The sequence below is a fragment of the Lepeophtheirus salmonis genome, chromosome 12, assembly GCF_016086655.4.
Source record: "Lepeophtheirus salmonis chromosome 12, UVic_Lsal_1.4, whole genome shotgun sequence".
Taxonomy (NCBI): domain Eukaryota; kingdom Metazoa; phylum Arthropoda; class Copepoda; order Siphonostomatoida; family Caligidae; genus Lepeophtheirus; species Lepeophtheirus salmonis.
In genome coordinates this window covers 9280537-9307929 of record NC_052142.2, presented here as the reverse complement: position 1 = coordinate 9307929, position 27393 = coordinate 9280537, and the positions used below count along the sequence as shown (strand labels likewise).

The window sequence follows — 27393 nt, the reverse complement described above, 5'->3', positions numbered from 1 at the left end:
ACAGTTGGATATTTACTATTTTCTTTAATTATATTTAGAATGAGTAATTAAGAATATGAAGAGGATCTAGAAGAAGATGCAAAATAATTAATGGGAATTAGGGATATAGGTAGATACGAGTATAATATTAAAAATGTCTCTTAATACTTTCTTTCTTATATTGATTGTACAATGTAAGTTTTATTGACGATAACCTCGACCAAAATTGTAGCGCCCTCATTCATCAGTAAACATTTAAGATAGTAGATCCAGATATTATTTATTTTGTTATGTACCCGAGGCATCATATCTTGGACTCAAACGAGAAAGACCCGAAGCATGAAAACTCAGACTTTACCTCAACACTGAAAAGATGCACTCAAATACATATAGGAATATTGGATATAATAGATATTTCCTCTTTTCTTTAATTAGAGTTCCTTTTTAAATGAGTAATTAATCATTATTTATAGAATATATAGAGGGTCTATAATGAAGATACAAAAACACTATATTCATGAGAATTATGAATATAAGTTGATAGTATAGTATTATATCTTAATATTTGGTTCATTATATTGATTATACGATGTAGGTTTTATTGATGATAACCTCGACGAAAAGGTGTTTTGGCATCATTCATCAGTACACATTTAAGTTGTGCGAACAAATCTTCCCATAACAGAGGTTTTATTTGCCATGAATGGATAACGTGATCGTTGTTGATTTATTGATTGCATCACTGTTTTCATCCATACCATTGAGATTGAATTGAAATGCTCGTTCTTCAGAATAAAGAATAAAATTTTTACTCCAGAGATATCGTAGGCTTTACCACTACAAATTTCAATAAATTTTTCAAAATTTGGCTGACTATCAATATGTACTGGGAAATTGCAAGAGTCATACATCTTGTTCATATCCGACATCAAATTAAAAGCATCAGGACTTGAGTCAACTATATTCTTTGAATAAAATCTCAAATTATTATTGTGAATACGACTTTTATTATTTTGTTGAAGTTCGAATTTTCTAAAAACTTGGCTCACAAAAGCCACATGACTAAAATTCTAAAAGCCTTGCCATAAATCTAGACTTTTTTCCTTCATTATCGGCAAAAAAGAAATAAAATTTATATTTATTGTTAAAAGTTATATATTAAATTAAATATTATTTAATGTTAGAAAATTAAATATAATTGTTATATTTATTTGTGCTTGTTAGATGCAAAATATTTTGTTTAAAACGTGTTAGAATTCATCATAAGAAATGTAATTAATCTTGGAATTGTAGGTACAAAAGTTTTAAAATGAATATATTGAAAAAAATTAAACTATATATGTAATATAGGCAGTATATTTTATGCAAATGGAAATATTTTTTATTATTTTATCTTACATAAAAAAAAAGACTACAAGCTATAAAATTAATTTCATTTTAAATTCGGCATCTTTTCTGTTTAATTTTTAATCGAACTTCGGAAATTTTCATGACAAATATACATGTAAGCAGTTTGGGTTATCTTCTTTTTTTTTTTTTTTTTTTTTGGTCTTGATGATGAAGGAATTCTTATTTGACGTCCTACATATAATTGAATACGATTCATAGTAATGACAATTTTTTAATTAAGGGAATAATATGGTTTCAATATTTAGAGGACATGGCAATTATAAAATATCCATATCATCATTTCTTATCATTGAAAACAATGCCATTTTAGGACACAAATGATCCAGGACTGAATTATTTTCATCAAATTTGAACATTTGGCAAGTCATTCAAACTTGATAAAAACTGAGTAATATAATAGATAATAGAATATTGTAACCATTCATTGATATACAACATTGGTTGAGAAGTTATGAATATGGTAGGAAAGAATAGGAACGAGTTAAAAATTTACAATTATGTAGCAAACATTTTTGACAGGAATACTATAAATTTGAAAGAACATATACTTTAGATACTTTAATAAAATCTTGAACAGGTTTTAACAATTCTAAACCCCTTAAAAAACAAAGAAGATGATTTTCAAAGAAAAATAACTTATAGCGGAACATTTGAACACTAAATCAAAAACAAAACCGAGGAGAATGTACTCATTAAAGATTTTAGTTACGTCTATACTATGGAAAAACTGTAGTATTTATTTATGTAGAAACATTGTATATGATACCTCTATTCTTATGCCAAGCTTGTAATATTGGAGGACATTGTCTTATGTTTTAAATTCAAATACAGGGATATCCTCTTCTACAAGCACATATATCATTTCCTGGTCATAGTCGCTTCCTTCCGAACATTGATAAGTACCAATAATTCTAATAGATGCATCGACTCTCTTGGTAAAAATAAATTTAAATCTAGAAACTTAATCAATGAAGCAAACAGCATCATACAATATGGCAAGAGATAATTATTACATGGTCCACTTTTTTAATTACATTCATAATCTTAAATTTTTTATCAATTATATTTGAATATTAATGAAGTATTAGTTTTCAGATACTTGAGTTTAATTAAATCATTAGATAACAATACATACTAAGAAAGTTTAAAACTGCATTTTATCGTAAAAGTTATTTGCTTCAAGCAATCCTTATACATAGTTGGTTTTTATGTCTCCTTATCACTTAAAAATCTCACTATATATATTAAGAGTGGAATGAAACTGAAACAATGTTTACAGTTAATTTAAATTCATTATCACTGTATGTAGTTATGTTCCACCGTGATTTGTTCTTTAATGCCTGTAGTGACGAACTTACAAAACCTTTTGTTGCACATTCACCAAGGAGTCTATATATAGTATATTTTAATTGATGAAGAAGGCTTATGATAATTGATGGCCACCCTAACAAATGACAGTCATACAAATTCATTATATACATATGGATTGAGTACATTTGGTCTCGGATTGAATGATAAAATTAATAACAATAAGGCTAAAGAGTTAACACTGAATAAGCCTTCTATTTCCTTTTCCCAATAGATTTGTGTGAAATCAGAGAGTCTTCTCTGTTCCACGCTGTAGTACACTATGGGAAGTGATCCTCTTGAGAGGGTGAGACTTAGCTTCATATGCTTCACTACGAAATCCTAAAGTACACCCCATTCTCTAATTTGGATTATGAATGATTGTAAGTCTACATTTCATTATTTCATTCCCACAGATAATCTTTTCCTGTTGCCTTGCATTAATGACTACCAAAAAGAATAAAGATACTAAATGTAGGTGCTTATTTAGAAACAGGTTTGTACTAAAAAAAATAAAAAAATGAATAAATCTCAATATTTATGAAGAATCGAAGAAAAGAAAAAGTTCATGAAATATTTGCGGAAACAGTTAAAATTGTTTGTGTAAGGCATTATTTCACTAATAGTACTGGAATATATCTTGCACACTCGTAATATGATATGCACTCTACAGTTTAATCTTACATGGTACCTACATGGACACTTAACAAACTTTTATTTTATTTTTAACCTTATTCTCACCCAAAAATAGCACCATAATTCAGGATAATAATGAGGACACCCCTGGGTCAAGCAATTTGAACAGTCAAGATTTATTGACCGAGTTTGGTCCCAACTCAAGAACTTTAGATAAAGCTGAGTATAATATTCCAAATCTGTTGCCTTATTTTGAGGACTATTTTCTTTTCTAGTCAGCCAATATTACGGCAAACGCTCTGTTTCAATAGCTCCTCTGTAAGGGCAAAGCTGAATTGGTTAATACTCACACCTCTTCCTCTTCCAGGGGTAATCTAAGGCGACATATTAGCAGGCACCATTCTTCTAGTAAGGAAGCCTTGGAGAACCTCCTTATTCTTAGTAGTAAGAAAAGAAAGAATATAAGTTATGTGGACCAGGAAACCAAACCTTCTGTTCTGTCTTTTATGTCCAGACCAAGCAAGACTCATTGGGTGACACAAAAGAGTCTAGATAATGCCATTATTAGGTTTGTAGTAGAAATTGGGAAGGCCTTCCAAGTTGTCGAAGATCCTAGTTTCGTCGATCTAACCAAAACTATCCAATTGGAAAGGAAGTTCCATCTCGCTACAAGATCCTGGAAAAATGTAAACCGAGTTTAAAGCTATAAAGACCAAGATTTGCACTGAAATAGAAGCGGTAGGATTATGTATCTACTACTGCAGATATCTGGTTCCAATGATTGCTAATCTTTCATGGGTTTTACACCCTATACTACCTCGTAAAGCTGGAACGGCAAAACTTTAACATCGCTTGTAGAAGGAGGGAGGGAAGTTATACTTTCAATAACGTTGCCAAAGTTCTAAAATGTATTCTCAAGACTGCGAATCCAATAGAAGTCGGTAGGATAGGTTGAAGGATAATACCGAGAATTTTGTCAAGGCCTTCGATGTCAACGGCAGGCAGTCCTAGGTAGTTATCTAATAGTTGATACACATACATAAATTTTAAAAAAGTGATAATGCATTCTCCATGCTCTCCGAATTCATCCTTTAATTATTTTTTTCATTTTGAAGGCCATCAAGGAGAAATCTGTTGAAGAGAATGACCCACTCAGTCTTCAACCAGAGCATGAATAAGAGGGTGAAAGTATCAATGTTAATCTCGGGGATATCATAGTGTCGGTAGATAAAGAGCTGCTGGACCTTGCCATGTATTTTAATTTAGTGAAGTTTTCTCCATGAATGATCATTAATCATTTTTTTTTCAATGCAAATCTGAATCAAAAGTAATAACATTCAAATTATTGAACATATTTCTGTTCGAGATGTACTTCCCATACTTTACATTTAACCGCAGCTACATACAGCAAACATGTACGGAAGACAAGGATAGGGGAATATACTTGATCATACTATAAAGTTTTCGACATTCTTAGCAAGTTATGGAATAAGTTTAACAAATCATGCTTGTTGGTAGATATATTGAAAGAAAAATGCAGCAAATTCCTTGTTACTGCCTCTAATGTGCACTGGAAATACACATACGACGTGGTTAAGAGAGTCCATGAGCTCAGAGATAATAATAGGTCAGCTTTTGGATCTAATCATACGGCTGCCAATTTGCCTAAACACTCTGAGAATCATAACAACTTCATAGATCAATAGGCAAGTGTGATGTGGCATGTAGCTAAAGTGCCAGACTTCCTTCAGGGTGATCAAGCTGTTTTTTGAGTTATCTGCTTCCCACCATTTCATACCATCAAATGTATCTCCTCGAGGAGAGAGAAATGACCCCTAAATGCTAACCATTAATTGATACACTCTTCTATGGTATAGATAAAAGATTTGGAGCCTACATTGAACGCATAGAGATGCTGATAGTTTCAACATATCTCCCAAAGTTCAAAGTAGGTTCCATGAATATGGAGAAGCAAGATCCAATTAAACACTGTATTAGTAGCAAAATACATGTACAAAATGAAATTATACATTCTTATACATAAATAAATATACTTCTTAGAAGAATAGAATATGCATTGGCAATGCAGACAAAACTATCGAGAAAAGAGAGGCACATTATCTTAAGACTCGGTAATTATCTTCCACTTGTTCCAATGATAAAAGAGGCTCACAAGTAATAAAGAAATCAAGGGCCAAGGTTATATAGATTATACATAACAAAGTCCACCTTATAAGTTGAATTATGAATGAGATAAGTTATTCCTATGTTATGTACAAAGGAATCTGAAGGATTCCTAAAAATGAAATATTTTTCTTAGAGGAAGAAACGAAGCAGAGTTGACTGTTCATGAAATGAGTTCAGTATTTCAATGAAGGAGCAGTGAATGGAGGATAAAATCTTTTTCTGTTCCTCACTTGGTATTTCAGTATTATTCGTCTTTTTATGGAACTCATAAGTTCTTATGGCAGTATACGATTATTCCGTTGAAGAAATGACCAAAAAATACTTCAGGATTAATATATATTTAATCAAGATATAATTTTGATGACGATTGGAGCTTTTATATTTTTCTAGATTTCATAGCTTGTTTGTCTGATAGACTCTTTCTACTCTGAACATCATATGAACAATTATTCATAATCTGAATCATTCAATTTGCCAATAACATTCTTGCTCATAATATTGAAAAGCACTTGTCTGATTTTGTTGAAGAGGCCGTCTTGTAACTTCCATGACACAATGTGACCATAATTTATTCCTCCTGATAAAATATAAAATCAGATAACGGGGAGGCATACAGCCATGTGAGATTAATCTTTTCAATTCAATTTTCTATTGTTCTGATTTCAAACTCAAACCCGATTATATTCTCTGGATGAGTATCTTTCAAGACTGGACATCTTCTGCAAGATGTATACTGGACGCTTGTATATTTAGCAACAAAATACAGAACTCTGCTATCTCCAGTAGATATAATTGTCTCCAATTTTATGGATTATCCTAGGATAAATTGATTGAGGGTGTATAAACAAACCTTCATTCATAAAATCATAGATTTTTTATGATAAAACATAGTTGATGGTCAAATGTTAGTTTCAAAAATACTTATAAGATATCTCAATTATAATTTTTTTTTACATTACAACTTATCTGAAAATTGACTACACAAAGAATCTTTGCTTGACCAAAATATAGCTCTTACTTGGTACTATTCAATCAAAATAATATTATCGATGAAATTATTTAATGTTAGTTATAATTTAATGTATGATTCAAATATTATTAATTGTCAGAACATAAAAGTTAGGTAACAAATATTTATATAGAAGGTGGATATAACAAATCGTAAATAACATATGAGTAAATTAAATACAAACTATAATAATTTTTAAATGAGGCTGAAGACGTTCATTCCTTACATAGGAACTTAAAACCATTTAGATAAAAACAAATATGTCATGGCAATCTACGTCTATGGGAGAAATAAACTTAAATTTGATCTTTCCCTTAATATTCTAAATACTAATACTTCCTGCGGAAGAAGATCATATTATGCAATGACGCAATGGTAGTGTGTGAGCCCCTAGAATAGAGATCATCCTAAGGGAAGCGTTGTATATTATTAATCAAGGAGTACTTTATGTATATGGAGAGAACGTTATTTTTTATCTCTCTACAGCCAGTGAAGGGTGATCTCACTCTCAACAGGCAGTGAAGGTTGATCTCATATTCAATATGTTCCAATCATTACGAATCAGCTTTAGAAAAGGAATTGTTTCAATAAAATGGGGATGGATTTTAGAGTATATCTCCATGGCATCAATAGTGCTAACTTGACATTAGTTTTTTCGATTGCACTTGGACGGATCACTTTATCAATCAAGTTGTGAGCATACTTATTTGGCTTTCCGACTCCAATGCTGTAAAGAAACTCAAGATATTCAAACTTTGGAGATCCAATATAAATTCCACGGAATTTAGGACATTCCAAAATTCTTCTATTGACGAAATTATTATATAAGTTCTTAAAATTATGGGTTCAATCAAAAATAGGGAATTTTTTCCAAGATTCTCCTTCAGAAGAGTAAATGTCATAGCTCAATGGCTAAGCAGAAAGTAATTCTTCGAATGCAAATTTACAGTTTGCACTGTAGTCTTCGACAAGTGTAACAATTACTCGTAATCCTGATTTATGAACAACTTGTAGAACAAGATCATAATATTGTTTTAATATGCCCACTAAACTTCCCGATAAACCTCCTGATTATATATATATATTTTTTTTTTTTAGTTAACAACTTTATTAATAAATACCACTTTACACGTGATTGAATTGAAACTAAATTTTATAAAAAAACACAATAATATATGCGTAAGTATACAAACATATGGTTAACATTCTTCTTTTCTTTTTTTTTCCACGACAATCAATCTTCACAAATTTTTAGGGACGACATAAAACTCAAATATAAATAATTTAAAAGGCCTAGCTATGATTCATAATTGATTTTAACTAATGAGTGACTCGTAATGATGTAACATCCCTATTTCTCTCCCATTTCCTCTTCTTTGCCCCCACGGCAATCAGTAACATTAAAATAAAAATATAACAATAATTAACCAATAAAATCCAGATCCTTGTTCCTACTCTCTAAGTACAAACAAGGACTCCTGTAACCAGGACGGGACACTGTGCTCACGTATTTCCAATATGGGGCTTTGTTTATTTAGAATTTGTTTATTCTATATGGAATGTCTATCTTCAAGTGTTTTGCTACAAAATATAGAGTTTTTAAAAGTGTTTTGCCAGGGAAAATCATCAAAATAATAAAAATGAGGCTATATATTTCTAATAGTAGTGCTATTTTAGTAGTACTTTAATCAAATTAAACATTAAAACCCTATAAAAAAGAAAAGGCACTATCAAAAAGTATAAAGTTGGTCCAAATAAGAAGATTTTGATTGAAATTTATCTATTTCTCTATTAGCTTCTGAATTATTAGCTGCCATTCTCTTTTTTGTTAAAAATCGGATGTCATCATTCAGTTTAGCAATTAAATTTTTACCCGTGACATTAAATAACAAAAAAAAAGTTAATGAAATTCTTTGAAGAAAAGCTGATCAGGAGTGTCCTTCATCGCTCTTCACTCCCACAACGGCGATAATGTCAAAGTTTAAACTGTCCTGCCTCCTGTCAATGAATGTGGCAACAAATGAAGCTCTAGGATTTGTTGTGCCAAGTAAACTGTATTTCTCTTCAGGAGTAGATATGATGTAAGAGAACATAAAGCATAAAGACAAGAGAAGGTCGGATGGAGTCGACGACCCCCCTTTGCTCATTATGTCGATGAACAATTTCAGGTCTACATGTTGATTGGTTGGAATATCGAATGGTATTGAGTCCGGAGGTGTGTCTCTGATGACCATTAACTCTTAGGATGATGTACAGGTGATCTTCTTCTTCAAGAAAAACCAATATACCCAGCAACTAAGTAGAGAACATTACTCAATCCCTTGGAAGCTAGATCCTGGAGGTCATCTGGTTGCCCATTAGTCAAAATGAGCTCAGCTTTGACCAAGTCTTCATCCAGCAGACCTTTAATTTCTGAAGTAGTCAAACCTGAAAATTTAAAAAAATCAAATATTGTTATGATATTATTATATTGTAAAAATAAGTAATACAAATATCTTATTTACCTGAGAATGTGACAAAACTCAGAATACGAATATTTTCTCTACTCTGATGTAGTAGATCCATCCACCTAGTTGTCTGTACCAGCCAAACCTTCTTTCGATGGGATCAGACTGGAATATGCCGAGGAATAAAGAGGAGAAGTCTTCATCTAGGAGAAGATACTCTGCCAGATCTACTGCAGCAAATCACGGCTGCTTTGTTTCTAGGAAGGTTTCTGAGGCCAGGTACTTTACTGTTTTGCCACTCGATGAGAAAGTCGACAAAATCTCTCAAGAAAGAGAGGCCAATTTTGTTCTTCTCAGAGATTGGTTCCCGAAGCTCATCTCTCTTTTCGTAGCCAACTCCAGCTGTCTTGACGTTTAGGGTATTCCACATAGTCCTGAGCTCACATTCTTCCGCATGAGTGCGGTTGAAAGAAGACAAGGTGAATATTATCTTGCTGTTGGTCTGGTGAAGAGGAGAGCAATTTGCTCACGAATGAAAGAGAGCTTAAAAGCTTGTCTAGGTTCAATCTCTGAGGAGTTGAAAAACTTCACTAACTTGTTGAAAGTGTCTTGCTAGGTCTCTGTTTGATTCAATTTTTCTTTTGCTCCCAGAAAGGAAGCCAAATTGATGGCTTGAATCATAGTGTTGACCGTGCCTTCTGAGGTGATGTGTGACACTGCCTTTTTTGTCAATCAACACACCAGAGTGGTACATTTTGAATGACATATGTGTCTCAAACTGGATGCTGGCTACTACTTGGGGCCCAATTTATCAGCATGGGAAAGTTTCAAAAGGGCAACACTTGGCTTTGTGATGAGGATGAAGTTTGATGGGAGTGTCACCATGGCCAATTTGTCAACAAGTTCTTCCACAGAACTCATTTCATTGAACTGTTGAACCCTACGTGACGTGGTCGCAGCTTGAGTTGGCCTTGATTAAGCAGTTTAGCTATAGGGATAGTACTACATCTGGTTTGAGATACCTGTAAAAGATGTACAGTTATACGCATCAAAAGTGAGCAGCTGTCTTACCTCTTCTTTACAGCCTTGCCAAGGGTCTGACTTCTTTTAGACTCACAGATAAAATTAGAGTCGTTGAAATACAGCGAACACAGCTTTGTACTTTTGGATGGTGCCTAATCTGTCTTCTTCAGATCTCTGTTTCTCTTGGGATGATTCTCACCCAGGCGGTATCAAGTCCAGAGATTCTCTCTTTGTTTGGCCACAGATGGATCGTAACACCAGACTGTTGTGGCTTTTTGCCATAGCCCGTTGTACACCCTAGAACACAACACTCAGTGGGTATGATTGGAATTACGAAACACAATAAAGATGGGAGTCCACAAAGAAAGTAATAGTTATTACTAAGGGTGATAATTTTGGTAAGAATAGAAAAGCGTGCGAGGAGAAGAGAAGAAATACTTATGGCATCATTGATTAAGTACTATACATCTTCTTCTATCAATCAAGAACGTTTTCATTCCCGCCTTTATTTCAATATTAATGAAATATTAGATGGTGATAGGCAATAGAGAACTGAATGTCTAAAATAACGTCGCCATCTGTCCGGATTTCTGAAAATGGAGGCCCAAGAATTTGGAAAATACTTACCGGATGAGAAACAGATGGTTTGTCGATATAAATGTGCCTGTAGTTCCCTGTCTAGAATTATACGCCACTCATTATCCTCATCTCATATCAAATTAATGATGAATACATCAAGTCAGACTTTAACTCTGGTCTCACAAAGATGCTTATTGCATGTAATATATCCGTATACATTGCTAATCATCTATGTTCAAAAAATTTATGGAGAAATACACGGGTAAGCCTTTCACTTCCCGAGGAACCATCATTAAATTAATGGAGGATGTTGGTACTGATGTTATTTATAGAAATACATAAAAAAATTATTTGAGTCATCTACCCCAAATGACGATCAAGTTATCAGTAAAAAGCATAAAATATTTACTAATTTCGAAATGGAACACTGAATTTTGTACTATCTAACAGTAAGTATTCAATTTTTTTTAAATTTAACCCTAAAATATGATTCTATTTTAGCCAAAATTATCAAGAATTATATTACACAACTCATTCAGTGGCAAAAAAATTGCTTAAATGGTCACAACAACGGGACTAGTAGCTTTGAATGGTTCGCAACTAGTATGTCTGAGACTAGTTTCTTCACTTAAAGACTTGGGTATGATAATTAGGTTTTCCAATATTACAGTTAATACATATTACTTTTTTATCACTGAAGGATTAGCTATGGTTGATAAGCTCAAACAAATGGTGTTCAGAAAACTTATAAAGAAATGAAGTAATCCAGCAGTAGAAAGTAGAAGAAGTGTAACGAACCGAGAACTGTACATCTGGCTTATGATGGGGACTAATCTAGCCAACAAAATTATATCTTTAATCTTTCTAGTTTGGGGGGTCAGCTCAGAAAATAATTTAGATACTCGTCTCTACATTTAGAAATGACACAAGCCATTGATATGATTCAACAAAATATAAATTAAAAGTTATTTTCTTAGAAATTTAAAGGACCACTCAATTTTAGAAGAACACACAATCACACGAGATATTTTAACAGCTCATAATTTAAATTTAGAAGAATTGTCGATGGTAGAATTAAGTATCTACTTATTAATTCTTCAAAATATTATTTAATGCCATACATATAGCACGTTAAGATGGCCCCTAAACTTTGATGTAGCTGTGAATGGACTCTGGGAGCTGCATAGTAAACGTTTGGGTCTCCCTATAGGTTGAAAAAGAAAAATAAGGTCTTCTCTGAGGGGAATAAATGATGATAAAAAGTTTACTGTCTAGTTACAAATCTTCACACATTGTATTGAATGTATACTATGCCTTGTATTGACTGTGGAAAACTATATAATAACATACTCATAATAAATTCATGCGTTTTTGGTCTGACCTGCCATCTATATCCTCAAATATTTTGTATCCATAAATCTAAAAGGGCTGACGAATGGGGGGAAAAAATATGTTAAAGTTCTTGTTCTTTTTTGAATTTCAAAGAAGAAGGGTGGAACTTCTGAGGTAAAAAGGGGTCTGGACTTTGAAATTCTTAATTGTCAAGCCCTCATGGCTAGCCGATTAACTATCAGCATATTCGGGAAGATTAGTTGAGAGGTATTCTCTTGGCAGCTTCAGCCCGCTATGTCTCTCTCACAATGAAAATTCCTAAATCAGGAGGTAAGTCATAGAAATTCGCAGGAGAATCAATCCAGTACCTTCCCAACTTCATATAATCATATCATAGAGTGTTAAGAAATTTTAACAAATATTTATTATAATTGTTGATTTGCATATTTACTGTTATTTTTTTAAAGATTTATTTTTTTAGATATTACTTGAAATTCTACCTCGGAGCATTCAGTATAAACTAAAATGTTTATTTATGTACTTATTACGCCATTGCTCCGGTTTATTTATATTTGTATGTTCTATAAACCAAATAAAGAATGTCGATTTTTTTTTTCTCGTTTTAGTTCAAAATTAATTTTCCTTTTTTATGACCCATGTTAAAAGAACTAAAATACAAAATTATATAAAAAAAAGTCATAATTTTTTAAAACTTAATGTACTTAAAAAACAAAAGAGACAACTCAGTCTGTAGTTTCTTTCTTGAGCTTCTTATATCGATGAATAATTTGTCTAAGACTCCTTTAGGTGGCGTAATTCTACGATGAGTCTTATAGTTGGGAAATTCTTATGGTTAAGAAAGTGTATTTAGCGGTAGCCAATATTAAGATACTCCTCAGATTTATTTAGTCGATCGCTCTATCTTCTGTGAGCTGTTGAGCAATAAATGCTTTACATTTACTGATAACTGCAAACATAGTTTTTCCTAATATGAACTCTGCTTCCTGTTAGTCGGAATACTGATTAGCAGAAACACTTTCTAATATGTTGCCTCAAAATCTACAATATGTTTAGATTTAAGTAGGATAAAATCTTATATCGTTTTCAGAACTAAACAGTAACCAAACGCGTGTATGATATTGTTGTATATTCGTCTACAGTCAATATTGTGAAAAACTAATCAACCTAGTCGATATATGAAACTGGGAGGCGAACTTCAAGGCATTAATGATGCCATTTAAAGAAAGTATAATCCTCCTTTCCTACGTTTGAAGAATAATTAGGTTCCTTAGTGATAAGTAAAGTTGATAATTCTGTAGAGAAAAGCGCGTGCAATGAGAAGGGGGGGGGACTTGTGGTATCATTGTTTAATATACTGATGTGATTATCAGCTGCCTACTTTATTATGATTTATGAAGGTATAACGAAAGTATTTATTAGCAAATTGTTTAATGAATATATACTACATATAATTGGCTTAGACGTTTTTTATCCGTTACAGTAGATTTGAAAACGTCACACGCCATGAAATTGTAATTTATTATGAACCATATTTGCTATGTCTTGACGAGGGAGAGACACAAACTTATTTATAGGTGGAGAGATCCAGAATGACCGAGAGACAAATGAGATGAATGAATCACGTGGAGGAATAATATAACACTTATTTAAAGGAACATCTGTATTCTTTATAATACAAAACCCTATTCCAATTAATATACAAAATACACGACTATTTACACTACGTAAAAGACAGTATTTTAATACATATATTTATATAAAAGAAAATACAAAACGATAAGAAGAACAAGGGGGAAAGAAATACGAAATACATTACACCACCCCCCAAGCACCAAATCCATGACGGTGCTTACACAGGTTCCACTCCATGAATAGCAGCTTATTGATCCACTCCATCCATGTCCAGGCGCGGGCAAACCATTCGTTCTTGTATATAAAATGTTTCTCCATAGACCTGCCGTGCTCTCAGCACGCGCACCGGAGAAAGGAGAACACTACTCCTCATAGAGGTTTTAGAGACACGAGCACCCTGCTCGTCCCTGGGAGACATAATCTTCACACTTATTGAGGTTAAAGGGACACGAGCACCCTGCGAGACATATCGATCACCCTTAGAGGTTTTAGGGACACGAGCACCCTGCTCGTCCCCGGGAGACATACCAATCACCCTGCTCTTCCCTGGGAGACATATCGATCTTGCTCGATGTACCCTCATCCAACTCTGGATGATCCAGTGGAGAGACCATTTCACATTCATTATCCAATGATGTGAACGGGAGAGTAGGAACAACAGAGAACCAAAACATCATAGGATTAAATCCACTTTTAATGATGTGGTCCCCGACACGGACACACACTTCACTTCTTGTAAGTGACCAAGGTTCTCTTCCTTCCTCCACGAGGCCCAAACTGAGGCACAGTCCATATTGCTCCGCCTTCCACAGACGAACGAGCGTTCTCCCTGTCAACGAAAAAGGGCTACCCAACTCCAGAAGGGCTAGCTTCGCCGACGATCCCACAGCAGGGAGGTCACGTGATCGGCGACGAGCGTGAGGAGAAGGAAACTCTTTATACCAAGAAATCCAGGATGACCGCGAGACAAATGAGATGAAGGAATGCGTGGAGGAGTAAAACCCTTTTTTATAAGATCATCAGTATTTTCTATAATACAAAAACCTACTCTAATTAATATACAAAATATACGACTATTTATACTTAAAAGTATTTATATTTAAAAGACAGTACTTTAATACATATATTTATATAAAAAAAAATACAAGACGATAAGAAGAAGAACAAGGGGGAAGGAAATACGAAATACATTACAATATTCTCAGAATAATAACTAATGAAACGACAACGTAGAGTATTTCGAAATATATTTGAAGTTCAAAATTTAAAAAGAAGGCTTAAATTAAATATAATCTACATAATAAAAAATAAAACATCCTACATTTATGTTAAATATACCAAATTAAAATTAGAATCATATAACTAATAATAACAATAAATTATAAATACAGAATAATCCAAATAATATTTTCTTGTTCTGACATGAATTCAAATAAATATGTCATAACTTTAAGTTGCTAAACACAAGCCAGGCGTGGAGTTTAATCAAAAAGATCATCACCCTTTTTTCCTAATGTGGAAGTTGCTTTATACAATTGTTCACATGATAGATATATCTCTACCGATGAGATCTAAATAATTATTCTTCATAATTTTCCCTAAAATAGATTCATATTTTATGATTAGATTTAAAAAAAAAATGAAGACTTACTGTTAGACGGTACAAAATTCAGTGTTCCATTTGGTAGTTTGGTGTGGATGACTCTAAACATGCTGAAAATTATCTCAACTTCACAATTAACAATGGGAGTATTTCTATAAATGACATCACTAGCAACATCTTCCATTAATTTAATGATGGTTCCTCTAGAAGGGAAGAATTTACCCGGGTATTTCTCCATAAATTTTTTGAACATAGATGATTAGCAATGGAGAAGATGATATTACATGCAATTAGCATCTTTGTGAGATCAAAGTTAATGTCTGACTTGATGTATTCATCATTAACTTGATTTTTTAGATGAATATCCATGCTCTTGATATGAGATGAGGATAATGAGTGGCGTGTAATTCTAGAGAGGGTACTAAAGGCACATTTGTATCAACAAACCATCTGTTTCTCATCCGGTAAGTTTTTTCCAAATTCCTGGGCCTCCATTTTCAGAAATCCAGACAGAAGGCGAGGTTATTTTAGGCATTTTATTCAGTTCTCTATCGACTATCAGTCTCTAATATTATATTAATACTGAATAATAAAGGCGAGAATAGATAACGTTCTTGATCTTTATTATTTTAATTAATGATGCCATAAGTATTTCTTCCCTTCTCCTCCGCACGCTTTTGTATCTTTACCAAAATTATCAACCTCACTTATTAGTAGGGCTAGGCATCGAGCGAGTGCGAGGGAAACACGGGAGCGAGACATATGGTACTATAGATTAAAGTTATGGTTTTAGAGGATTTAATATGGATGCTTTGCTCTTTTTATACGCAGTATTGATCTTAAATACTTCTCTACTAGTTTGAAGATATTCATATGTAATCTGCTAAGATGTCCTTTTAAATTTGAAATTCTTGAAGGCGCATTTGATTTAACATTTGAGATACTTAGCTACCTCAATAGTTTAATATTGTGTGCTATTCCATGTGAATAAGATGAATAAATTATAGTATAATAACTTTTACCTCTTTTGTAAGCCCTGGAGAGACGACATAGGTTAAATTAAAAATTTAAGTCCATAATGGATTTGAAAATATTATTTTTTTTGGTAAATGATGATCCAATTCATGAATTTTTATCTTGTCAAGGACTTAATAGTTGAAAATGAATCATGTTTCAGACTTGTGACAGTAGTTTGAGTTGTAATAAGAGATATATTAGATCCATTTATTAAACTCAGATGAATTAATAATATTAACAAATAAGAAGTTATACTAATTCTTATTTATGTAAATATAGAGGCGTGTAAAATTATATAAAAAAATTATCACCAAGATTAACCTTATTTATAATAATCAATATATATTAAATATTTATGAACTAATATGGTTCACTATTGAACAACCAACCACACGATCGGAGTGGGTTGTCACAGCATAATTATCCTACCAATAGATATTTGGGTTAAAGGGAGGCAATAATAGGACGATTAGAAAAATAAAGACGGTTGACAAATAATATATCGTTAAGTTTCAGGTTAGTGTAATACTACTGATACTTTAGTGCGTAACCACTAACCACTAAAATGCTAGCAGTAGACATTGATCCAAAAATTAGTAACTATATTATAATATAATTAAGTTATACATATTTATTTATAGAGGAAATTGTTAACAGATTTCAAAATCCGTTAAATTTTAAAAACTTTTTGCACTCATCTAAATCTACGTTCCATTGTCCGTCATCTCTTTGGATAACATAATTTTTATTAGCGTAGACTAGGGCGCAGGTATCGACTTCAAAGGCTTGTACTACTGCATGACATCTGACGATATCTTCTGGAAAAGGACGAATGTTAGCAACTTTTCCTGTCCTCATATATACTGGCTGTCCAGATTCTGTAATTCCATGAGGACGACATTCTAAATTTAATCCTGGAAAAAGTTCAACAGAGAAACGAGTAAAGTACCTTTCCCACAGGTCATCAGGAATTCTGTATACAAGCAGCCCAAGCTTATCCGTAAGTAAACGATATCGATTACTAGATGTCCGAAGTTCTGATAGAAACAATTCTTTTTGCAATTGACGAGGACTAAGGCAAGTTGAAAGGGCGAGAGGAAGAATGCTGGCGGGGGTGTGAAAAGATGGAAGTGGATGAAGATTGCGTTTCTTATAGCGATTAGTAGTGAGCTCAGTAATAACCTCAGATTCCTTGGGAAATTTACAACGACTAAGGGTCGCAGGAAAATTGTAATCAGATATCCATGTTGGTGTATCATAGAAGTTGGGTAAAGTATGCACTGGCGGAGGATGCGCGGGAGGCGAAGAGGAGCGGCGCGAAGAAATGCTTTGTCTGGAAGAAGACGAAGATCGAGAGCGACTCCTTCTGTAGGAGAGAAGCGAGTAATCCTTCTTCTCCTCCTCACTCAGAGAACATAAAGTTGTGGCAGAGCAAGTCACGGAAGAAATCACCTTATTCGGAGCCTTTTTTATGGTCATTTGAAACTTGGGAGTCGAGGCGGAGGCCGACGGCGCCAAGGAGGAAACACTCCCTTTCGAGAGAGTCCTCCACTCCTCAGGCTCAGCCCACTGGTTATGGCACGTCTCAATATTAAAATAATATCTCCTCCCACTTTTCCTAGATTCCATGAGAGCCCAATCCCCCTTCTTCTCCAGGACTGCCTTCCCATTGATTAAGATCCTCCTTCTTCCAAACAAAAGGCCTCCATTTCCTTTCTTCACTGTCGTACCCAGCGATGGACCATCACTTCGCCGTTTTCTTATTTCCGCTAACTTGCTTTCAAAAGTAAATTCAATCAACTCATTTCCAGGACGTGGGGGGAGACGCTTTCCGAGGTGGAGCTTTTTTAGACATCTTAAGGAGTACAACAACTACATCAACTGCACCAAGTACGACTCCTCCTCCTTCTCCTCCTTCTCCTCCTTCTCACATCTAAAGAGTCTGCAAAGGAAATAATTCACATAACCTAGAAGAAAGTGAACGCTCACGCCTTGAAAAAGAAAAGAAAAGGAAGTGATTCATGTGTCTTCTGACTTCTGAGGCAATTGTATTTACTTAATACAGCTTTCTTCATTGTAATTAAAACGTGCGAATTACTTGATATTGTGGGCTTTTCTATGTCTTCTACGATCTACTTTTGAGCACAGTAAGTAAAATATCCTGTAGCACTTGTGGATATGGGATTACTAATTTCTCTATATATTCGAGATCATGCCTAATGAGTGCTCCTCCGGATATGATGGAAAAACAGGCATAGCAAGGTTATCGCTCCATTCTTTTCCACTGGGTGAATCCTGAACACGGGACAGGAATGGGACTTGACGAGGATGACTTTGTATATGAGAGCGCAGACCACAAGAGGAAACATCAATCTTCTTATGGAGTTGAAGATAATAAGCTTTAAAAACGTTATTTGAAACCCTTTGAAGCGCCTAGTAAATATTTAGTATCCGACAAAAAGTCAGCGGCCTACATCGAGAGCAACCACATCAGCCAGGATTTCTAAGGAAAATGAAGCTATCGTTGAAGCTCAACGATCATTATTCCTTAAAGATTCTGTTATTGACTTTAGTGATTTGTGTCTTAGGTGTGGAGAGGAAAAATTCCCGACGAATGTTCATTTGAGGAGGACGGAGGATTCAATTCAGTTTTATTGTCTATCTGAACTGTGTTCTGATTTTGTGGAAATCGAATTCTCAGTGATGATAAATAGTGATTTGACATTCAATATATACCACAAGAATGTCAACCTAGATCGGAGCTGCGTGAATCACCTCACAACGAATAGAAAGATCACCTCGCTAAGCCATCTCCAGAACATCCTTGCTCTTATGAAGAGGATTCCTTTTCCTCCAATGAAAGATCTGATTAATCACTTAATCAATGAAGTTGAGAGTATCGTTGAAAATCTATATCAAACGGATATAGACTCTCACAAACGGAAATAGTTGATTTTCATAAGAGAGCAATTTGCTTTGATAAGACTCTACACCGAAACAGAAACGATATTCTCCTGTATTATTAGCTACTTCTCTGTTATGGCATAACACCAGCCCAGCTTTATATCGTCAATTATCTCAAGATGGTTTGACTCTTCCTTCTCTAAGTCACTTAAGAAAATGGTCATCTGCATTTACCATGAATGTTGGCTTTTCATCTTCGCCCGTTGACTACTTGTCCGTAAGACTCAAGTTATTAGTCACCCAATCTAAAGAAGGCTATTCTAATGGTTGATGAAGTATACACAGTAAAGTTGTCTTACGAAACCAAGGAACTATTCCTCCTTTTGGATAGTACAAATAACTTAAAAAATATTTATAATTTTTTAAAAGAAATTTTTTTTTAACGTGCCCTAACTTTATCGATGTTCCGTTGTCAAAACCCAATTTCCAGCATATTATTGATATTTTTAAATGGAGAAGGACAAGGCTATTAAAATTGCTTATAAGCTAACGACAAAATCTTTGTATCCCACGTCTATTGAAAAAACCAATGTAATTTTAGCAGATAGTATTTTCCATGAAAGCACAATTGCGGCCCTAAATTATTATTCTAATCAAAATCTTAATAGGAAAATAACTGCATATTTTTTCTCTATCATTAGAAAATACTGGAATATTCTAAATTGTAAAACGCCTTCCGCAGGACAGAGAAAGAGAGGCTCATCGAGGGAGCCTCTGTCATTAAATCACGAAAATTTTCAATTTCTTTAAAATTTCCATGCGTGGTTAAATTCATGGAAGTGTGAATCTACCTCTCACAAAATGGGCCTCACTAAAGAAACTTTCTCTGCAGTGAACCTAACTACAGATGCTACTACAAAACTTGCAACATTTCTTCTATAAGATTGTGGCTTCGAATACTTCCTTCCAGGGCAGGTACAAAGCGGTTTTATCGAAGCTCGATTTAGTTGGTACCGTCAATTGTCTGGTGCAAACTATTTTGTATCCGTGCACCAAGTACTGGAGGCAGAAAAAAAATAAGGATTTCTTTCCTTGTAAAATTTGATGGCCTTGACATGACATAAAAATTATTCATTCTGACTGATAAAAAACAAGATTTCAACCGAGAAGAACAGATTTGTATTGATAAAATTTTGTCGACTTTACAATCTACAGTTTAGTTTTGAATTAGAGAATGACGAAAAATCGATTTTATTCTTTGTCTCAGGCTATATAGCCTAATCTCAATCCTTAAAGTTAAAATGTAATTTATGCGATGCCAAACTTGTATTCTCAAAAAAGTTTTCCTCAAGTTGGTTTGGACAAATCAATTGAGGAGTGTTCGAAAAGCAAGCTCCTAGATAAAATTGATAGAGGAGGACTAGTCACTCCTAGCGATGACTTATTTTCGATTGTCACAAATTTATTGTTTATATAACTTAATTATTTCAAGTGAAAATGCAAAATCTATTTTTTTTTCAATGCAACAATTTAAGAAAAGTATTAACAAAAATATGTTGTTAGATCATAGATTACGAATTAATTATAATTAATCAAAATTGTTCTAATGGTCATATTTTTAAAGATTTATTTTTTAGCTTTTGTTGCCAAGTTTTCAATATTATGACCAAGAATTTGTGTAAAAAAATTAATGATAAAATTAATTTGAAAAGGTTGCACTGCAATGTAAAATCTTGTAAACAGAATAAAAAAATTGTTAAACTTACTTCCCAATAATGTACAATATATATGTATGTTGTGTCTTGTTGTTATATTATGATATTTGTCAATAATTCTTAAATTTATTTAAAATAATAAATAATATTTGTTAAAATTTTACCACCTTCTCTTTCTCTTAATTGAATTTTGTTGCTTTTTTTTCAACATTCAGACTCATGCCGGAATGAATAAAAAGGCGTGACCGTTCCATGTTCTAGATTTCCATGCCCCGATCAAAAAATTCAGAAAATAAATACCCTTCATAGATTATTAGAGTGATGTATTTTTGTTTTAAAATAACTTATATACTTTTTAAAATCATAATTATGAACTATGGTATTGATAAATAGTTTATGTTTCTAGTTAAATCTAAATTACATGAGATGAATCTTAGTCAAAGAACGTGATTACAGTTAACTGTGCAAGAGAAGTTAATAGAGGATATACATATTTTAGACGAATCAGAATTAGAGATTACTATCCTATTCTTTCCTAGGACAAATTACAATTTTACTAAGAAAGTAGCGCATCGAGGCATCTGGCCTGTAAAAATTCAGTGTACATGGGTTGCCATTCTTTCATACGAGATGTCGCTCTTGAATTAACATTCTTACGCAGGGAATACAAAATACATGGAATACTCTCTTTTTTCTCTTCCCCCCTTGTTTTTTGTACGTACTAAAGGAAGGAAAAGTATTTGCTCATGTTCCCATTTATCAGTATTCACTTTTCAGTAATAATATTCACATACTTCTGAGATTTAGAAGAACAATCTTATAGTACCAACATATCTCTGAATAAAAACAACATATTTAGTATTTTCAAATATTTATTATTCAGATTTTAATTTTTTTATCTTTTTATTTGATTGTTTAGAATATGAATTTCTTTTTCTATTACAATTAATCTTGTTATTAGAATCACAAACAAAGTTTTTACTGAGCATAGTAAAAAAAAAAAAAGAACATATATTAGGAAAAAATGAACCAATAAATTGTTTTGTCAACACAACAAAAAGTATTTAGCCAAGTCAAATTCATTGAAGAAAAAAATAGTTCTCCGTCGGCTTATATAAAAATAGATAGAAGATGACACTTTGCCATTAGAGAACTAAGTATTTCTTCACTATTAAAGCTGTAGTAAAAAAGTTGATAGACATGACTACACAATAAAAACATAATATCACTTGGTCTTTTGAGGCCACCTCTATTTATGCAGTTAAAAAATACGCTAACATCTATATCATCTTTTTCTACATCAAACTTAATTTTACCGGTTGTTGAAAGTAAAATTTTGCTTCATTCTGTATGTAACTTTCTACTTATAGAATGAGCTGCGAAACCACTCAAGAAGTAATTCAAATTTTGGTATCTAGAAGGAAAATATAGACCCAAAAAAACAATCCGAAGGTATAACTGTTAAAATTTTATTGATATCCTTTTTTTAATTCAGGACTTTCGACTTTGTTGGATGGCAACACTTCTTTCAAGTAGCATAATGATACTATTTCCGTTCTTAGTAGTTGAGACAGTCGAACTTTCTTCTCCGTTTCTAAGAACTGGCGACAACTGATATTGTAATTTCTACCCCCAAGCTGCTTGTACCATCCAAATCTACGATCAATCGGGTCGGAGTTGAATTTATGAAGTAGTATGAATTTTATTCTTTTTTCTTCCAATAAATTCAATTCTAGTAGAGAGGTATTTGGGAGTAAAAGAGTAAATTCCTTCATCAACATTAAAGGCACTTGATAGTTTTTTTTAAATGGCTCACACTAGGCAAAATAATCCATTCTGATTCAAGAATTTATTATATAAGGAGGGATGTTTTGCCATAATGTAGATATTTCAAGAAGTCTAGAAGAATACCTTTTATCTTTAATACAACTCAAATGTAGGTGAAGTTGTTCAATGATGAAGTTAATATGGTCATTATGACTAGATTCTTCTAATGTAGATTCCAAAAGAGCTTTTGCAATGGATATGTTTGATATGGAAGATTGGACATATCTATTCTTCAAATAGGCCAGAATGTTGTTTATATCAGAGAATCGTTGAATGAAGGCAGATGAGCAAATATGATTGACTTCTTTAAACAGAGCTGGAGCACCATCGGAAAACATAGTATAAAATAAATCTTTTGTGATTTAGAGCCCATAAATAATTTTAGGTATCACATTTTCGCTTGAAATAGCAAAAAATGTTGCATAATCTTGAATAAAGTTCTCGTGAATTCCATGAACCAATCATGATCTATCAATTTTTTCCTGGATTGCTTCAAAACGAGCAATTATATCAGAATCAATAAATGCAGATTTAGTGGCTTCAACACTTTTTCTTTCTTTCACACATCTGAAAGTAGAAATTCAAAACAAATAGGATCAGAACTCTTGTTTAAAAAATAAGGGAGTTCTGAATTTGATGAAGTACCTGTTGATAGACAGAGCTAAGGAAGTCTTTCTTTTAGGAGTGGGAAGTACGGATAGATAACTGGGTGCTTCGGGGAAAATAGTAGGGACTGCCTCAGGTTTAAGGATAGATATTTTCATTGAAGTAGTTGATTTGTTTTTAAATCTAGACACGTTTGAGTCATTTTTCTTCAGTTGGAAGGAAGCTTCATAGAAATGGCGACTGCAATCTGTAGAATGCTTGGAGGGAAAAAAATCTTCTCGAGGTATTGCTCTCAACCACAGTTTCTTCAAATCTTCATCTTTGGGAAATAAATGGAGAGCGCATTTTGTGCTTGTAGATGAAGCTTCACTCTTATTTTTCTATTTTTTAGGCTCTGGGTACCCAGTCCTACACCCCAGAACACAAAAAGTTAACATGTCGGAAGTTATCGAACACGGCTCACTTTATCACTTACTTCTTAAGTTTAAAAATTATTAATTATAATTTATAACACTTTCGCAATGAGGAAGTATTGAATTCAATCTAATGTTTATTTTGGCAATTGATAATTTACAACTACATGACTTTTTAACTCGCGCAACCTCCTAAGGCATAACATGCAACTATTTCAATGAGTCTATATACAATATGCAAGAGAAGAGAGAAGTAATCCCTTAACATTGAACAACAAGGTACATATAATCCGTAATTATATATTCCTTGGTGAAGAGTAAATAGTGACAAAAGAAAAAAGGAATTTCTTATTCCTAAAGACTGTATTGAGAGAAAAAAATGGATTATTCCATGTATTTAGTATTCCCTTTCTTACGTCACAATTCCATACATCATGTATAGAATTGTGACATAAGAGTAACATGAGGTATGATGCAAGTTATTAATCTCATTCTAAATATAATTTAAATTGGTTCACTGTAAAATGATAGCGAAAAAGATTGCGGACAAAAACGTTGAGTTAATATCGTTGTGTACATTATCATTGTGAGACAAAAACGTTGTGAGTAATATCATCGCGAAGCAATATGATTATGAGTAATTTCATTGCAAGAAAATAATATGTGTAATTTCGCTGCAATTTATATTATATTCGGAAGATAAAACTTTTGAATGATGAAGAAACATGCTAGGATAGTACCCTTCTAACATGCTATAATATACCCCGGCCGACAGGCTGTATGGCTGAAGTACTGGGCTCCGAGTAAAGTTGAATTTATCCGCCGCCGCTTCCCTGAGTATCAATGTATATTATAGCATGTAAGAAGTGTTCCTTTGTGTATATAAACGTGGAGGTGGTGTAGTTAAAACTATCTTGGGGCCCAGCCCTTCACCTGTACAACCTGTGAAATGGGGCGTATTTTGGGAAATAAGAAGGGTATATTGATGCCCCAGGAAGTGGCGGCGGATAAATTCAACTTGTCCGGGGGCCCAGCACTTCACCTATACAACCTGTGGGTCAGGGTTTATTATAGATTAAAAGGGTCGCATAATTCAAATGTTTGGATTCAGAGCCAAGATCACAAAATATTATTACAAACTGTAAATTAAGGATAATTGATTATTAGATGTGTATATTTTTAATAAAATTATTTATGCTGCTTTATTATTTTAGGGACTGAAAATTTAAATTTAATTTCTAGAGTATGATTCGAATAGTTTCTTGAGGTTGGAATTATAATATTGAGGGATACCGGCTCCAAATATGCAGGTATTTTAAAATTTGTGACTCTAAATCATAGATAAATATATATATTCACTGTGTTCCAAACCGACTCCGTGAGAAAAAAGCTCGTCAGACCTAATTATTACTTCAGGGGAATTAGTTACTAAAAATTACATTATTTTGATACTTTAAGCTCAGGAATGGGGATATAGAAAATCTAAACAGTCTCACTGATTTTTCCAATTAGTTCCATTTCGAAACCAAATATAAGAATCTTGTTCATCCCAATGAATTAATTACATTATTAATGGTGAATATCATATTATTTAAACAAAACTTATTATAATTCAAAATCCATTCATTTCCTTTCGTAAACACATGAAACTTTACTAACTCCTGGCTCAATTAAATGTAATTACTTAAAATTGCATTATTTTACCCTTGTAAACTCAAGAATTGGGAATATGAATTGATACAGTCCGTATGAAGTTTTTTATCTCTTACTGTACGGTAACTAACATATAAATACATAATCATCGTTATGAAATAATTAAATTATTATTCAAAGATCAATGGAGGATTTAATATTTGAATAAAATTTACTACATAAAATTTGTACAAATACGATCTCAAGTTGAAATTAATTTTTAAAGGCAAATTCATCCATTTAAATGATTAGTTTGATACTTTTTTTTTTTAAATTTTACTTTAGAAAACTCTTTAACATATATCTACTTAGATTTTGAGTTTTATACATCACGTCAATCAATCATTTTTTGATTAAGAACATTTTTTTTAGGATTTCAAATATTATCTCAAAATGAAAAAGTTGCCTAAAATATCACGTGATGGTAAGAAATTATTACAACTTCGACAAATATTACAGCTTTATAATTGTACAAAATTCAGATAAGTTTACCAACTGGAATTCTTATCAAAAATGATGGTTAAACCAAACAGGTTGCTCGATTAGAGCTTGTGCTCCTCCAGATATTGTTGGAACTCATTTGGTAAACATTTTATCCAATTCATGCTACGAAGAGTCGAATCATTTTTCCTAGTCATCAAAACTCATTTGGGATTCTTTAGGTGCTACGCCTTATTACTGTATATCCTCGCTTTCATAGCAGCAATTGTCTAGGCTGCAGATGAAGAACTCCTTGAGGAGATAATGAAACTCATCGTCTATATCGACGCAGTGCTGTAAGTTTGCTCAATTGACAATTACTAATTAGTCTTCTTTTAATAATGTCCCATTCCTAGCCCAAGAATTTGTTTTCTTATTGCTCCTCCTAGAATAGTCTTTTTACGGCTCAGTATTGAACTACGTGGTCATCTTCTTGAAGACAAAGGATCATCACCTCAAGACGACTCAATCCTTACAAGTGTTCAATTCTGCAACATTAGCTGAATTATCTGGGTTTTTATGAGTCAAAGTATGCAAGATTATTAGACTCATAGCTGATTTCATTTGTGTGGACTTAAGATAGACAAGTGAGTTTTTTAAATAGCAAAAAATCTAAAATATGAAACAATAAAATGTGAAAAATATTTATAACAGAATGGTGAGAAAGCCTCTTAAAAATTCTAATTTAGTTATATTATAATAATTTTTGACAATGTTTTTTACCTTCGAGGAGGAGGCCCTTCCCCAGCCATCATCTTAGCAATATTAACATTGGTGATTACTAATTGGTGATCTGTGGAAAACTCTGAAATCAGAGTTTTTCCACATATTCAATTAGAAGCCCTGATTACTGAACTTCTCTTGATAAAGATTGTGGCTAGTGGGAACTATTTCAAGTCTCAAATGTAGTTTTGATTTTCATCCAAAGACTTCATAGCTTTCCTTTGGTTCATGGAAATCCTCCGGCTGGAAGTGGGTCCTGGATATGATGGATGTAGGCGATGGTTTTCAAAGTCTATGCTTACAATCCATATAAGGGTCAATTCTTTTCGTGTCAATCCAACATTTCATAGAAAGGTTCCTATCAATTTTTTTTTTTTTTGAACACACTTGTCCTTGAGCAACCAAGAACTAATAGTTAATTTAGAATTAGTATTATATTCATAACAATTGTAGTTTACTTTGATTAGGGTCTTTCTCAGTAGTGACATCAAACAGTATAGTTTATAAACTCAAAGCTCTCACACCCTATTCAAAATAGGAATAGACCAATTCAAAATGGAATAGTCCAATTCAAAATTGGAATAGTCCAGTTGAAAATGGAATAGTCAAACTCAAAATGGGAATAATCAATAATGAAAATAGTCAAATTTAATATAAATATATTATTACTCCTTTAATATATAACTATCTAATCCAATTATTGTATCATCTTTTTCATACTTACTGAAAAATCTTACGAGCTTTTTTTCTCACGGAGTCGGTTTGGAACACAGAGAACATATATATTTATCTATGATTTAGATTCTTAAAT

General features: G+C 33.0%; 1 protein-coding gene and 2 long non-coding RNA genes across 7 annotated transcripts in view; 2 read left to right on the top strand and 1 right to left on the bottom strand.

The window, feature by feature from the left end:
• Nucleotides 1-3223: 3223 nt before the first annotated feature.
• Nucleotides 3224-7760, top strand: LOC121127328 (uncharacterized). 2 transcript variants are annotated; one of them, XR_011782676.1, is made up of 4 exons: nucleotides 3224-3423; nucleotides 3488-3816; nucleotides 3887-4383; nucleotides 4488-7760. It is a non-coding gene; the product is annotated as an uncharacterized lncRNA (long non-coding RNA). The 2 variants fall into 2 exon arrangements; XR_005867777.2 differs by having other exon boundaries at nucleotides 3488-4383.
• Nucleotides 7761-16722: 8962 nt separating this feature from the next.
• On the bottom strand, nucleotides 16723-23006 carry LOC121127009 (uncharacterized). Its single transcript, XM_071892168.1, has 3 exons — nucleotides 22769-23006; nucleotides 18154-18164; nucleotides 16723-18094 (listed from the first exon to the last, which is right to left on the bottom strand). Exons 1-3 carry the CDS (start codon nucleotides 23004-23006, stop codon nucleotides 16883-16885), a joined length of 1461 nt encoding a protein of 486 aa, XP_071748269.1. The 3' UTR covers nucleotides 16723-16882.
• A 942-nt stretch (nucleotides 23007-23948) lies between these two features.
• LOC121127167 (uncharacterized) overlaps nucleotides 23949-27393 on the top strand; it is a 114000-nt gene continuing 110555 nt past the window's right edge. Inside the window, exons 1-4 of one of the 4 annotated variants that reach the window (XR_011782503.1) lie at nucleotides 23950-24289; nucleotides 25752-25803; nucleotides 25862-26155; nucleotides 26216-26446. This is a non-coding gene — a long non-coding RNA (uncharacterized lncRNA). Of the gene's footprint in view, nucleotides 24998-25751; nucleotides 26156-26215; nucleotides 26447-27393 lie in introns of all 4 variants that reach the window. The other 3 variants (XR_011782501.1, XR_011782502.1, XR_005867598.2) reach the window with 3 other exon arrangements.

Coding starts and splice junctions, on each gene's coding strand:
- LOC121127009 (XM_071892168.1), bottom strand. CDS start 23,006: ATGTTTTCCGATGGTGCTCCAGCTCTGTTTAAAGAAGTCAATCATATT.